The sequence below is a fragment of the Ursus americanus genome, chromosome 12, assembly GCF_024610735.1.
Source record: "Ursus americanus isolate L20-20 chromosome 12, mUrsAme1.1.p, whole genome shotgun sequence".
Classification (NCBI taxonomy): Eukaryota; Metazoa; Chordata; class Mammalia; order Carnivora; family Ursidae; genus Ursus; species Ursus americanus.
Window position 1 is genome coordinate 11,467,732 of NC_142138.1, and position 13,801 is coordinate 11,481,532.

General features: G+C 42.3%; 1 protein-coding gene across 1 annotated transcript in view; it reads left to right on the forward strand.

Moving 5' to 3' along the window:
* The first annotated feature begins 288 nt into the window (after positions 1 to 288).
* Positions 289 to 13,801, forward strand: part of TCEANC2 (transcription elongation factor A N-terminal and central domain containing 2) — a 34,673-nt gene continuing 21,160 nt past the window's right edge. Inside the window, exons 1-3 of the mRNA XM_045799487.2 lie at positions 289 to 459; positions 1,074 to 1,218; positions 11,385 to 11,526. Of these exons, the coding sequence (XP_045655443.1) occupies positions 1,117 to 1,218; positions 11,385 to 11,526 (244 nt within the window). The 5' untranslated portion in view covers positions 289 to 459; positions 1,074 to 1,116. The remainder of the gene's footprint in view (positions 460 to 1,073; positions 1,219 to 11,384; positions 11,527 to 13,801) is intronic.

Sequence of the window (13,801 nt, forward strand, 5' to 3'; positions counted from 1 at the left end):
CCTCAGGCCGCCGCTTCCGCCTCCGCCGTCTCCTCAGCTCCGCCCTGACCCGCCCCAAACTGCCGCCTCCCGCCCCACCTCCAGGTCTGCGAACTTCTCCTAGGTTGGCAAGAAGCGATGGATCCAATCATCGCGAGTATTAGAGCGAACCGGCCTCCCCTGACTCCTTCCCTCCGCGGGGCACGCTGGTGCATGTAGTTCTCTGCAGACCGGTGGCACACGGTGGGGCCGGGAAAGTCGGTCTCGGAGAACTACAGTCGCCCTGGGCGCGCCTCTCCGGCTCCTTTGCAGTGCATTCTGGGGAGTGTGGTTTGCGGAGGTTCTGAGGCGCTCTGAGGTCCGAGAAACCACCGTCCAGGAAGGAAGCGTCAGTTTAATTCTGACCACCGCGGTCCAGGAGTGTGTCCTCAGACGTTGCAATCGGGAAAGGTCCAGCTGCTGGCAGGGCTGCTTTTTCTGGTGGGTCTCACGTCAGACCGTTTTTGGTTCCCCTTCCTGGGCTCCTGAGTGCTGAGGGTAGAGGAAGATGGTGTTTCCCTTTGCCCAGAGATACACGGCGCGACAGTCGTGAATTGGGTTCTCGGACCACCGAGCAGTTTCTGGAGATGGCTGCTTGTTGTGAGGACCCTGCTGAGATCTGGAGGTGGTTGTTGGTTGCTCGTTATTACGGGAACCTTTGGGATTGTGATTATGGTGGGGTAGTTGTTAATATTGAGCCTCATGGAACCCCGTGTCTCTTAACCCTGCCTCAACCTCACCTAAGTTGAAAAAGGCTTTTAGAAGTCACCGGGTTCAATGCCTGGCCCAATATTGGAATCCCCTGCACAGCGTGCACTTCTGAAAGCTAGGCATCTCCTAACTCAGGAATTACACGGATCGTTGTATACAGTTTCAGTTCTTAGGAACATACTTCTTTTCCAAGACGAAATTTTCTTTCGTGTAAATTCCAACCAACAGTTCTCATAATTCAGGAATGCTTCCAGAATAGAATAGAAGCCCATTGTGTCACTTTAGGGAGAACACATCAAAGCAGTTTTCATGACGTTTCAGAATCTTCCTTCTTTCTTGAGCAGAAAGCACCACAAGCACGTGAAGGTAGTTGGAAGTCCTCTAGCAATGGATAAATTCGTCATTCGAACGCCTAGAATCCAAAATAGTCCTCAGAAGAAAGGTCCTGGTGGAAAGATTTACAAGCAGGCCACGATTGAATCTCTGAAGGTGAGAGGGAATCTGGGGCTAGAGAAAATGTGGAAAAGACTGTAGAAGCAAGGCGGTGCGGAGTTCGACTGTGGAAGACCTATGAATTCTTTCTTGCTATGGTTTCTCCCCAAAGTGTTCCTGACCACTCCTAATTTGTTTCCTCCCTACTCTGTACAGACTTCCGTTTACCAATTCCCGTATGCACTTTTGTTACTCTTCTGATTACTTTGGCTGTATGTTTTGCTGGCTGAGAGAACAAGCCCCCTAGGTTATTTTTTTTGCAAGATTTTCTTGTCTGTTAGGAATATTAACCTCTGAAATATGCTTCTGTGTACTCTGTACAAACTCAGTAAGGAGGGGTGATGATATTCTACTCTCGAGTCTTATTGGCCAGAACTGTGTCACATGGCCTTCATAGCTATAGCTGAGACTGGAACCAGACTGTGTGAGTGCACTCTTTGCAACCTCTGCATGTCTGATTTCTGTTTGAAAAGAAGAGGCAAGGAATAAATACAGAATAGACAACAATGAATCAATGGACATGGGTACCCAATTAATGGTAAAGTAAGAATTATTTCACTAAAAACAAACAAACACTTTGAACTAGTTCCCTGTGCCTTCTTGACCTTTTTCATTTCTGGTCTTTTCTTTTCAGTTCCTTTATTGGTTCCTCCTCCTCCACTAGACTCCTAATATTTGTGCTCCTCAGTGCTTTGTCACGTTTTATGTATTTGGCCAGGGTAACCTTATTTATCTTAAGGCTTCCCATGCTGATGACTGCCAGACTTGTACTTCCAGCCTAGGTCTCTGATGGTGAGAGTGGGATCTGGGGCTAGAGAAGATGTGCAAAGGACTGTGATAGCAAGGTGGTGTGCGGAGTACTTGACCTATGTACTCAGATGGACTCCTCTTCTAGATATGCCACAGGCTTACCAGACACAGATTAGAAATTAGTGCAGGGGTGTGTAAAGAGAAGCCCTGAGTTCTAGGCCCTCCTGTGCAAGTGGGTGATCTTTAGCAAGTCATTTCCTTAACTAGGATCTCACTTTGTCCTCATCTATAAAATGTGGGGGTCGAACTTTATCAGTATTTTTTTTTTAAGATTTTATTTATTTATTTGAGAGAGGGAAAGAGAGCACAAGCCAGGGTGGAGGGGCAGGGGGGGAGGGAAAGCAGACTCTCCACTGAGCAGGGACCTGCCACGGGGCTTAATCCCAGGACCCTGGGATCATGACCTGAGCCGAAGGCAGCCACTGAACAAACTGAGCCACCTGGGTGCCCCATTAGTATTTCTTCAAAGGAACATTGTCATTTGGGGCAAGGTAATTCTTCATTATTTGGAACTGTCCTGTGAGTTATAGGACATTCACCATCCCTGGCCTTCAGACACTAAATGCCAATAGCACATCCCATTGTGATAAGCAAAACTGCCCTCACATATCTCCAGGCACCCTTGGTTGAGAGCTACTGAATTCTGGATGGTCTAAAAATCCCTCTTGGTCGGGGAGTTCTGTGCATCATCAAAATTTTCAGCCGTCTCTGTTTTGTCAGAGTATTCATGGAGCTGTAGACAACAGCGACTGTCAATGACAGATGGTGGTGGGCAGGATTGTGATACCAAACTGGAAGAAAAAGAGGAGGGTAGTAATTGAACTACTCATACACTCATACACACACACACACCCAGATTGTAATATACCTCCACCTGCCTCTTCTCCCCTCTTCATCCCCACTTATGCCCCAGTTAGTCCCTGTGTCAAGATGAGAACACATCATGTGAAGATTATGGAAGTAGAATAAGCAGTAAGTGTAGGGAGAATAACATTCCCCTTAAATGCAGTAGCTTTTCTCCCAAACCTGTTCTTTATTCTCCTGTATTTAATTTTTATTTATGTACTTATTTGTTTTTATTTATTTTTTAGAGAGAGAGAGAGCACACGAGTTCGAGCAGGGGAGGGGCAAAGGGAAAGAGAGAGACTCTTAAGCAGGCTTCAAGCTCAGTGCAGAGATCATGACCTGAGCTGAAATCAGGAGTCGGACACTGAACTGACTGAGCCACCCAGGTGCCCCTTCCTGTGTATTTACATTTAAATCCATATACCAAGTTACTGGGACTAGAAACTTGGAAACCATCCTTAACTCTTTTCTCTCTTATATTCAGCTTTCAATTTTGCCTCCAAAAAATCCTCCTTGTCCTTACATCTCCCACTTCAAATTAAAAAACCTCTCATCTAGGGGCGCCTGGGTGGCACAGCGGTTAAGCGTCTGCCTTCAGCTCAGGGCGTGATCCCGGCGTTACGGGATCGAGCCCCACATCAGGCTCTTCTGCTATGAGCCTGCTTCTTCCTCTCCCACTCCCCCTACTTGTGTTCCCTCTCTCACTGGCTGTCTCTCTCTCTGTCAAATAAATAAAATATTAAAAAAAAAAAAAACCTCTCATCTAGAACAGTGCCATGGTCTGGTAACTTGTCTCCCTGCCTTTGGCATCCTCTTTCATTCTCCCTTCCACACTTAAGCCAGAGAAAGAAAAGAAAAGAAAATCTCCTTAGGTCGCTTCCCTGCCTCATCCTTCAGTGGTTTCTCATTACCTATCGATGAAGACATTTCTTTACATGGCACCCGAGTCCCTCTGTGACCTAGCATCTGCCCGCCTCATCCCCTGCTGCTCCTCTTGTTTACATTCTACCCAATGTCAGCCACTCACAATTTCCCTGAGATGGTGTGCTGTTTCATATCTCTGTACCTTTGCCTATGCTGTCCTGTTTGCCTGGAATGGCCTTACTCTCTTGTCATGGTGGCAATGTAGTGTGATAATTTAGAACACAGACTCTGGAGCCAAACTGCCTATGTTTAAATCCCAGCCATGCCACTTATTATTTGTGTGACCTTGGGCAAGTTATATAACCTTCTCTGTGTCTTTATCTATAAAATGGAATTGATGATATCTATTTTATAAGGTAGTTATGAAGGTTGAATGAGTCAATATATGTAAAGTGCTTGGAACAGAACGTGGTACATACTAAGTAATGCACAAGTGTTTGCTGTTATCATCAATTTATGACCTCTTGTTTGTCCCCCATGATCTAGTTCAAGGGTCTCCTCTATTATGAGGCCTTTCCCAATCACCCTTCTGTCCCCCAGACGGAAAACCAATCTAATCACTCCCTTCTCTAAGTCAGCCCTGTATCTTTTTTTTTAAGATTTTATTTATTTAGTCAGAGAGAGAGAGCAAGAGCTAGCACAAGCAGGGGAACAACAGCCAGGGGGAGAAGCAGTCTTCTTGCCGAGCAGGGAGCCCGATGCGGGACTCGATCCCAGGACCCTGGGATCATGACCTGAGCTGAAGGCGACGCTTAACTGACTGAGCCAGCCAGGCGCCCCATCCATCGCTGTATCTTAAACATGCCCCTATCATTGCCCTTATTTGTGCTATATGGTGTTTTTTAAAATGCTGTACCCCACACACTCTGAGCTTCTCGAAAGACTGCGTCTTACTGATTTTCGTGTCCCCAGTAGTTGGCACAGGGTTTGGGACATAAAGGATCACAGTACATTTTTCTGAAAGACCAAATGGACTAAAACGCTGAAAGCCTTGGCATGGCATATGAGACCCTTCCTGTTCTGCCCCAGGGAGCCTTCTCATTCCATCCCTTATAGCTCCCCTTTCCCAGGAATGTATTCCAGCCACACCCCACATTTTGCTGGTCTCTGTATAAACTATTCTCTTTCATGTCTCCAGGGATTTGACTTGATGCTGGTCTCTTTTCCTGGAAAACCTTTTTCTTCCTTTTTATGGAGATTGCTCTACTCATTTGTGGACCCATTCAAGTGTGACTTTCCCTGTGAATCCTAGATTATAAATTTCATGAGTACAGGGACCTTGGGAATTTTATTTACTTCTGTATCCTTGGCACATATTAAGTGGTCAATAAGTATTTGTTAAATAAGTGAATGTTGAAGTGCTTTCTGGGTCCTTTGGGGGGAATTAATCCTTCCCTCTTCAATACTGTCTTAGTACTTGGTTCAAATATTTCTCATAGCACTTACCTTACTGTATTTTAATTATCCTATTACCTGTCCTTTTCTAAAGTCTACTATAAACTCCCAAGGACCGCAGTATCTTATTAGGTTCTGATTCTGCTCCAAGACCTAATGCAGTGCCTGCTCCGTTGTAGGTAAAAATTTATTGAATAAACAATAATCATTCTTATTTGGGATGCCCTTGCAGGGTCTGGATAGTAAACTGTCTAACAAATATTATTGCAAAACAACTTTATGCCCAGCAGTATGCTAGATACCCCAGGGAACATAAAAGAAATTTAAGATGAAAGTATGAGCCCTCATGGGATTTCCCATGGGATTGGGGGATCATATTATAAGAAATTAATAAGTAATGATAGAAAATCATATGTGGTCCATTACAAAATTGTTGTTTAGACAGTAAGGGTTAAGAGTTCAGAGGAAGGAGCTCAGTGTCTGGTTTAGTGCTCAGAGCACCTTAAAGGGTTGAAAAGATTTGGCTAGGTAGAGGGAAGTAGTGACATAGAACCACTTAATAAGCGGTACTTGCTTTTCTCTTTCCTTTGTGCGCACACCCATGCTTACTCTACGTGTACACAATGACAACTTAAAACTAAGTTGAGTTAAATTCAAATTCTAGAGAGTTAGATCTTCTCTACCAAGTCACTTATTCCCACACACCAGCATCACATTTAAATGCCAAGAATCCGCTGAGTGTTCAAGCCTCAATTTCCTCATCAGTAACATCAGAAATAAGTATACCTAGCCTGCAGGGTTATTAGGAGAACTAAATAGGTAAATGCATATCGAAAGGGCTGAGCATTGTGCCAGGCATGCAGTAAAACTGATCAATAATTTCCTCCTTTCATGTGTGGAAAAGGAGAAGCTTGTGTAGGAAAACTAGAGCTGGGACCAGTGATGGTGAGAGTGATAGTAATGATTACCGCCAACGTTTATTGAGCCCATTTCTATGGGCCAGGAATTGTGCTAAGTGCTTTACATATATTAACTCTTTAAATTCTAATAACAGCTCTGTGAAATGGACGTTGTTATCATTTATATTTTAGAGATGAAGAATCTAAGGCACTGAAAGATGAAGTAGCTTGCCCAAGGTTATGCAGCTGTAAGTGGCAGAGCTGGGATTTGAACTAGACAGTCGGGTTCCACTGTCTGCCCCCTATGGGGTGAACTAAGAAAGCGGAGCTTTCTGAATGTCAAGCAGAGAAGGTATAAAAAATCTTGGAATATTAGGAACATTGTACTTCTGTTATCACTTGATTACAAGTAATTTTGCTATAGTCTTACCACATTGAATAAAAGTGAGACCCAGTAGAGCTCGTGTAGTATACATTTGAATGGTAAAGGTTAATTTGGTTAATCTCTTCTCACTCCCTTAAGGGAAAGTGATTTGTTTTGTTGGTTGCAATAGGAGATTTTTGTTTATTGAAAGATTCTAGGATATGCTAATTCTTTTAGGTTTAGTACTTTAGAATGCTCTGTAAACCTTTCCTCCTTCTGTAGGATTGAGCAGCCAATAGATTTTTCCCCGCCCCCTCTGGTGGGATGGTTTCCATCTTGTCAAACTTGGTGTTTCAACCATCCACAACTGTAAGACCAGATGGTATAGGAGACAGCACATATTCTTTTTGGTGATAACCTTTCCACTATTCATGTATCTCCCCCTTTGATACCTTGTGTCCACTTCCCTTGTTCCTGTAAATAATTCAGAGAACAACTTGAAATACCTGTTTGGGGACCCATATTTGGACAGAAATAAGGAAGCATTCTTGGATATATATGGAATTCTTCTGTTCTGGAATTGACTGCAGCTTTTTCTATTTCTGAACTAAAATTTCAGATCTGAAAACTACACTAGACTTCAGTCCTTAAGGGTAGAGATGGCTTTGTTCAATTATACCTACTGTGCAGTGGAGATAGATAAATTGTTCCGACCCTAAAATGGCTCATAGTCAGAGGGGAAGACAGCCTTATAAAAAAGTATACGCATAAAATGCAGATACAGTAATAGAAGTATGTCCACATTACAGAGGACCCAAAAGGAGGTGTGGTCAAATTTGGTAGGAGAGAGTCAAGAAAGGCCTCATAGAGGAGGGGATACATGGGGCCCCTGGGTAGCGCAGTCGTTAGGCGTCTGCCTTCAGCTCAGGGCGTGATCCCGGCGTTCTGGGATCGAGCCCCACATCAGGCTCCTTCGCTATGAGCCTGCTTCTTCCTCTCCCACTCCCCCTGCTTGTGTTCCCTCTCTCACTGGTTGTCTCTTTGTCAAATAAATAAATAAATCTTTAAAAAAAAAAAAAAAAGGAAGAGGGGATACGTGAAAAGAGTCTTAAAATATAAACAGGTGTTTATCATATGGTTGAGGCAAAAAAAGAGCATCCCACGCAGAGGGTGTGGAATACTGCAGTTCATTTAGGCAGGTTCAAATAGTTTGCTATAGCTGGAGCAAATGTCAGGAGCCAAGTCATGTAAGGCCTTTTATGCCATGCTAGACTTTGGGTTTCTATAGTTCCATATATTGGAAAGGTCTGATGTGGAATCCCTAACCTCATTCCAACCATGTAGAAATGCTGGATAAAAAAGTCTCTAATACATAGCTGAGCTTGAAAGCAGGAAAGAGAAATCCTCAGATGCCAGGAAGAGAGAGGAAATTCAAACCCTGAGCTTTAGGTGGGAGCTGAAGCCAAACAGGTTTATGAAACCAGATATAATGCTTGGGGTGGGAGGTTTTAGGGCCAGTATGGGAACTGCAGATAAGACCTCAGGCTAATAATTCCCACTTGCAGCTGGGAGCCAAACAGGTCAACCATGTTTGTGAAAAATGAACTAGAAAAATTCCATCCACTAGTACAAGGAAACAGCATGAAGACTGATCTTCTCAGGGGTTTTGGATGGAAAAAGAATTGACTACAATAAATTAGAACCCCACACTTACTACTATGCATAGTTTAAAATTTACACTCTGGGCAAAACTGAAAAAAATAGCATAAAAACTGGTATAGAAACAGAGAAATCCAGAGGCTTTGGACAAGGCAAATGTGAGATTTCCCTGTTAAAACATCTCACAACCTAGGGCACCTGATTCCCATAGAGAACAGTCTCCATTGAAGATGAACTCATGGTCAAAATTACAAACTCTCCAAGAAAATTAATTTCCTGGTGGGAAAATGAGCAGACAGAGATAAAGAATAGCATTTCTACCCCAAGAAGAAGCGATAAGAGTACAGCCTCAAAGAGATCTTTATGTGCATTTTCACAGAGATAAAAGACTAGAAATTATAAGAAAAGAACGGGATAGTATGAAGAGAAAGTGGGCAGATTTTGAGGAAAATATTAAGTCGTCTGATGCAAAAATTATTTGCTGACGCAGAAGCACATGGAGTGGGTAAAAAGTAGAGAAGCATAGCTACAGAGAGAAATGGTGGGTTGGAAGCTCGATGTGAGGAAATCACTTAGAATGCCTCACAGAGAAATAGAGAAAAATATGAAAGAACAGTTACGGTACATGACGGACAGCCAAGTCATTTATATTTCTAATAGGGGTTTCTACAGTAGAGGCTTATGAGGAAGATACTGACACAGATTGCACTGAGCACCCATCTTAAAAATTGTAAGGGTGAACGCTAAAATGATAGCAACAGAATGTATCATTTCCAAACCATAAAGAAAAACAAGATCAAAGAAAATTTAAACTGTTAAAGGTAAGAAAGGAAAAGAAGCAAAGAGGAAGTGTATCCAGTTCTATCAGTAACCATAATACATGCAAATGGATTAGCCATGCCCGTTGAAAGATAGAAATTCTCAGATTGGTTGGCGGATGGGGGCAAAATATAGCCACCATAGGCTATTTAAAGCATAATGACCTAGAAAAGTTGAAAGTCAAGACATGGAAGACAATATTGAATATGTCATAGGCAGGCGTTCATCGAAACAGTGTTTATAACTGGAAAAATATTGGGTGGGGGGGACCCTAAATATCTATTAGGGGAATAGATTTTAGAATTCTAAGACATTTATATATAAAAATAATGGAACACTATTCATTACTATTAAATGGATCAGCTGGGTTTATATATATATCAGTATGAATGAATCAAGAAAATATAATGAGTGAAAAAAGCCTTTTGCAGAATAATATATTTATACTTTACATCTTCCTATGAAAATATCCCCTTACCTGGTTTCGTTTATTTATTTTACAACCATTTAACACTAGTGATACTGCTTTATATTGTAGCAGATCATAATAAAGGACTCGTCTCATTTTTGGCCAAAGCACCCAGAGGTTGAGAACAAAGCAGAGTGTTCCCAGATGAGATCCTAGACTGCAGCACTTGGGAAGGCAGTACATGAAGACCGATCTTGGAATCCTGAACACATCACCTACCCTAGGCTCTAAAGAATGTTGAAGTTAAGGGAAGAGAGGAGAAAAAAAATAAAGGAAGAGAGAAGAGAGAGTTCCTTTGGATAAAGTGGGAGGGCTGTGGTGTTTTCACTTGGAGAACTTGACCTCTGTTCCTGGAGCTGGGGGGGGTAGACACAGAGACTAGACCTGTGCCTGGGAAGGTCTAAAACAGAGAGAGTGGCTGCATGGGAAGGCTGTTAACCCTTAGAATTCTTCAGGGCAAAGATGTGGGCACAGCCGAGAAAATGCTGGCTGGCCTGGAGTAGAATTAAAGGGGTTAGGTTCACAAGGATCCTTGGAAGGATAGTGACATCCCTACAGAGAGTCTTTGTAAAGTGGTTTGCCCAAAACTGGGGACTTGTCGTCGGCTGGCTGGAAGAGGTATTGCTGACATTAACCAGGACTGCAGGTGAGGTCTCAGGAATGCAAGCTCTCCAAGGAACCACAGAAGCATCCCACACGACAAAAAGAGTCAGCTTTGCACATCTGCCAAGTCTAGAGAGCACACTAAAACCTGATTCAGTGGACTACACAAAAGAAGGACAGGCTTTCCCTGTCCCTTACTGCTCGTCCTTTTCCCAGCTTCAAACTTGGAAGGGTGAGAGGTCAAAGCAAACAAGCAGATGGGGGAGGATGGGAAGCAAAGATGAGAGGAGTCAGACGTCTCCCACCTTGGGCTGCTAGGCTGGAAGCAGACCCCAGCCAGGGAAGGGAATTGAGACCTTTTTTTTTTTAGTTGCTTTTTACTGAACTATAATCTGCATATAGAAAAGTGGACAAATCATGAGTGTACATTTTGACAGATTTTCACAAAGCGAACACACCTGTGTCACCAGGATCCAGATCAAGAAACAGAACATTACCAGAATCCCAGAAGCTCTCTGTGCCCCCTTCCTTTCCCTAACTGGGCCTACCTCCCCCAGGATAGTAACCACAAGATAAGATTTTTTTTTGTAATTATAAAAGCAACTTTATTATTTTGTCTTTCAGTTTAATTTTTTTTAATTCTTAGTCAAAATGATTTCACCATTACAGAACAGTCGCAAGATCGCAAAGAACTTCCCCATCCCCTTCACCCAGATGCCTTAATTGTTTCTATTTTACATTTAATGCAAAGATGCATATCAACTTTGAGGTGGTGATTTCTTTTAGAAACAGGAGAGGAACCAGTTTAGTGACGGATGTAAGGAGACAAACTTTAGAATGTATTTGTTATTTTATGCAAAATTCGAAATGTTAACTTTTCTCAATTATAAATGTGTTTGAAGTTTTTAAATTTTTTTCGAATAAGAGAGTTTGCATTTTATCATCTAGGAAGTGGGGAGCTGTTGAAGTATGCTTTTTATTGTTGAAATAAATATGCCTTTACGACTTCCTTGCTCTCTGTCCTTGCCTGTGAATTAAGACACTTAAGTGAGCTATAGGGTTGATTCACCTTAGTATCGTTTTTCTTTTCTTCTCATCCTTATTGCCTCTCTCTGCTAAGTGCCCAGCGGCGTCTGACATGGTTAGATTAAAACTTGCACTTTTCCTAATAGATGTAACTCTCTTCCTGATTTGCAGTAAGCGGGACCTGCTTTTAAGCAATTACCCATCATTTGGGGCCATCATACACGCTGTGCTTTGGTTCAGGTCATAATCAATAATTCATATGTCAATAGGAGCCCCATTAGCTCAGGTGAAGGCAGACGTTTTTCTAATGAAAATGTTCCATTTTCCAAATGACTTTTCTTTTTCCCAGAGAGTTGTGGTTATAGAAGACATAAAAAGATGGAAAACTATGTTGGAGCTTCCTGGTCAGACCAGAGAGAATCTAGTTGAAGCTTTACGAGAATTAAAGAAGAAAATACCCTCCAGAGAAGTGTTAAAATCAACAAGGATAGGTATGTGCCTTCTGAATTTTATGAAAGTGCTTATATTTTCTTTCTTCCTTTCCTCCCTCCCTCAAACAGTAAGTTATTTATCATAGCAGCACTTCTCAAACTATCTGTGGTGAAGGACCATTGTTTAAAAAATTCTCCGTTGGTTGCAGACCAATATTTTTATACTATATAATAAAAATTTCCAGGAGAAGAAAATGCACAAAATACATGCCCCACTTTTTTTTTTTTTTTGATTCAACAGATACAGAATTACTGTGTCAAATTGCTATTAAAGTTTCTAAATGCTTCAGTTTCTGTGCTTAACTCATGGACTGGTAACCAGCAGTCATCTAAGGATGACTTTTTGAGTGTGTTTGATGTTGGGTGTGCAGAAATGTCTGAGACGTGGTTTGTGACCTCAAGGAACTTAGGGTTTGGTGGAAGAAACAAGCATGTGGACAATCAGGAGCAGAAAATATTGTGGGTTTATAAACAAAAGCCTATAAATAATATCCTGGATATCATTCTGATCTGTACAAGGTACACGCTGGCACAAAGGACAGAGCAGTCACTTACATCTGAGGAATTCAGAAAAGGCTTCATAGAAGAGATGACATTTCAGCTCAATCTTGATGTTAAATCTTGGCTTTTCTGTCTTGAGTAGAAATAACTTGCAGAGCGTGGTTTGTAAAAACAAAATGATAGCAACATTTGCCGCTACATCATTTATTCTAGCACTGAGATATTTCAAAGGTAAGTCAGGGACTTCTTTGAATTGCCATTTTAGCACGGTACACAACTGGGACTAGCATGCGAGGGAGGGCCAACATGTGTTCCCCAAGCTGCTCCCAGCTCCCTAGGGAGTCCAAGGTAGTCATTCACAGCTGCTGTTCTTGCCCTCGCTGGTGCAACCGTTGCCTTCTCTGCCTCCCCTTGACCTCTTGTTCATGAGAAGCAAAAGAGAGAGCAGCTTCAGACTGGCGCTAACAGCTGGCAAGAGCTATGTGAAATTCCCCAGAGGGCCCCCCAAGAGTCTGGAGAGTTGCACCCCTGTAATATAAACCAGAATCTGAGAAAATTAGATGCTTAAAGAACATAAAACCCTATCATTATAGCCAAGGAGATTCTCCCATCTGCTGCTGGGTTTTTTTCTTTATAGGTTGTGGTCACTAGAGGGCAATAAGACCATTCATATGAGCTGATAAGGTATCTCCACCAGTAGAGGGTACTAGTGATTAATATTTTATGACATGTATATATGTGTGTGTGTGTGTGTGTGTGTGTGTGTGTGTTCGTTCATATTTGGCACATACAACAAATACCATTTCTGATCAGATCTTAAAAATCAAGGAATAGGCAGGAATTGTCCTATAAGTACAGAACAGATGATCATTTAAAAAAATATATTTCTGTTTGTGGGGCACCTGGCTGGCTCAGCCAGTACAGCATGGGACTATTGATCTTAGAGTTGTGAGTTCAAGCCCCATGATGGGCATAGAGATGACTTCAAAAAAAATGATTTCCATTTGTCCTTTGAGTACAGTTGTGAGTGTGCCTTTAAGAATGGGTGTGTCTAATGTTCATAGATTTCAATTCAGGGATCATAATGAAACCATAACAAGAGGGCTTGACTTTGGAGGAGCTGGAAAGTATCCAACTTTTAAGTCCTAACCCTACCCCAAGCCCTCCCTAAACCTGAGGTTGTGTGGAATACAGGGGTTTCTTGGTTCCTTTGTGGTTACTTCAGTTGCTAGGCTGAAGATTCATTTGGGTCATTGCCTGAGAATGTTTATATTCTTCCACCGTTAGCATCTTGCCTGTCCTTATCATGTGGGCTATAAGGGGCACATACTTATGGACTACTTTCTTTGCGCTTAGAACTGTGTTGGCATAATAATGAAGGAGACAGGTACTGTCCCCACCTTTTTGGATCCTGCAGTCTAATGGAAGGACAGACAATTTAACAGGACTTTATCATACAGTGTGATGAGTGCTCTGATGATGGGTAGAAGCTAGCCAACAGAGAATACACATTGGAAGTAGAGAAGAAGGTGTTGAAGAACGTGTCAGGCAGTGGGTAACATCATGTGAGCTGTATGGAGGGCTGGAGGTGGGGGAGAACATGACGCACTCCAGAAACTAAAAGTTTAGTGTGCTTGAAATGCAATAAGCTGGAAAGAGTGTGGCAAGAAATGAAAGAGGAGAGACAGTCTAGACCAGATGGAGAAGGCTCTTTGTAAGTCTGTTTGGTCTTAGTATATGTATTAGTTATCTATCCCTGGGTAAAAATTACCCC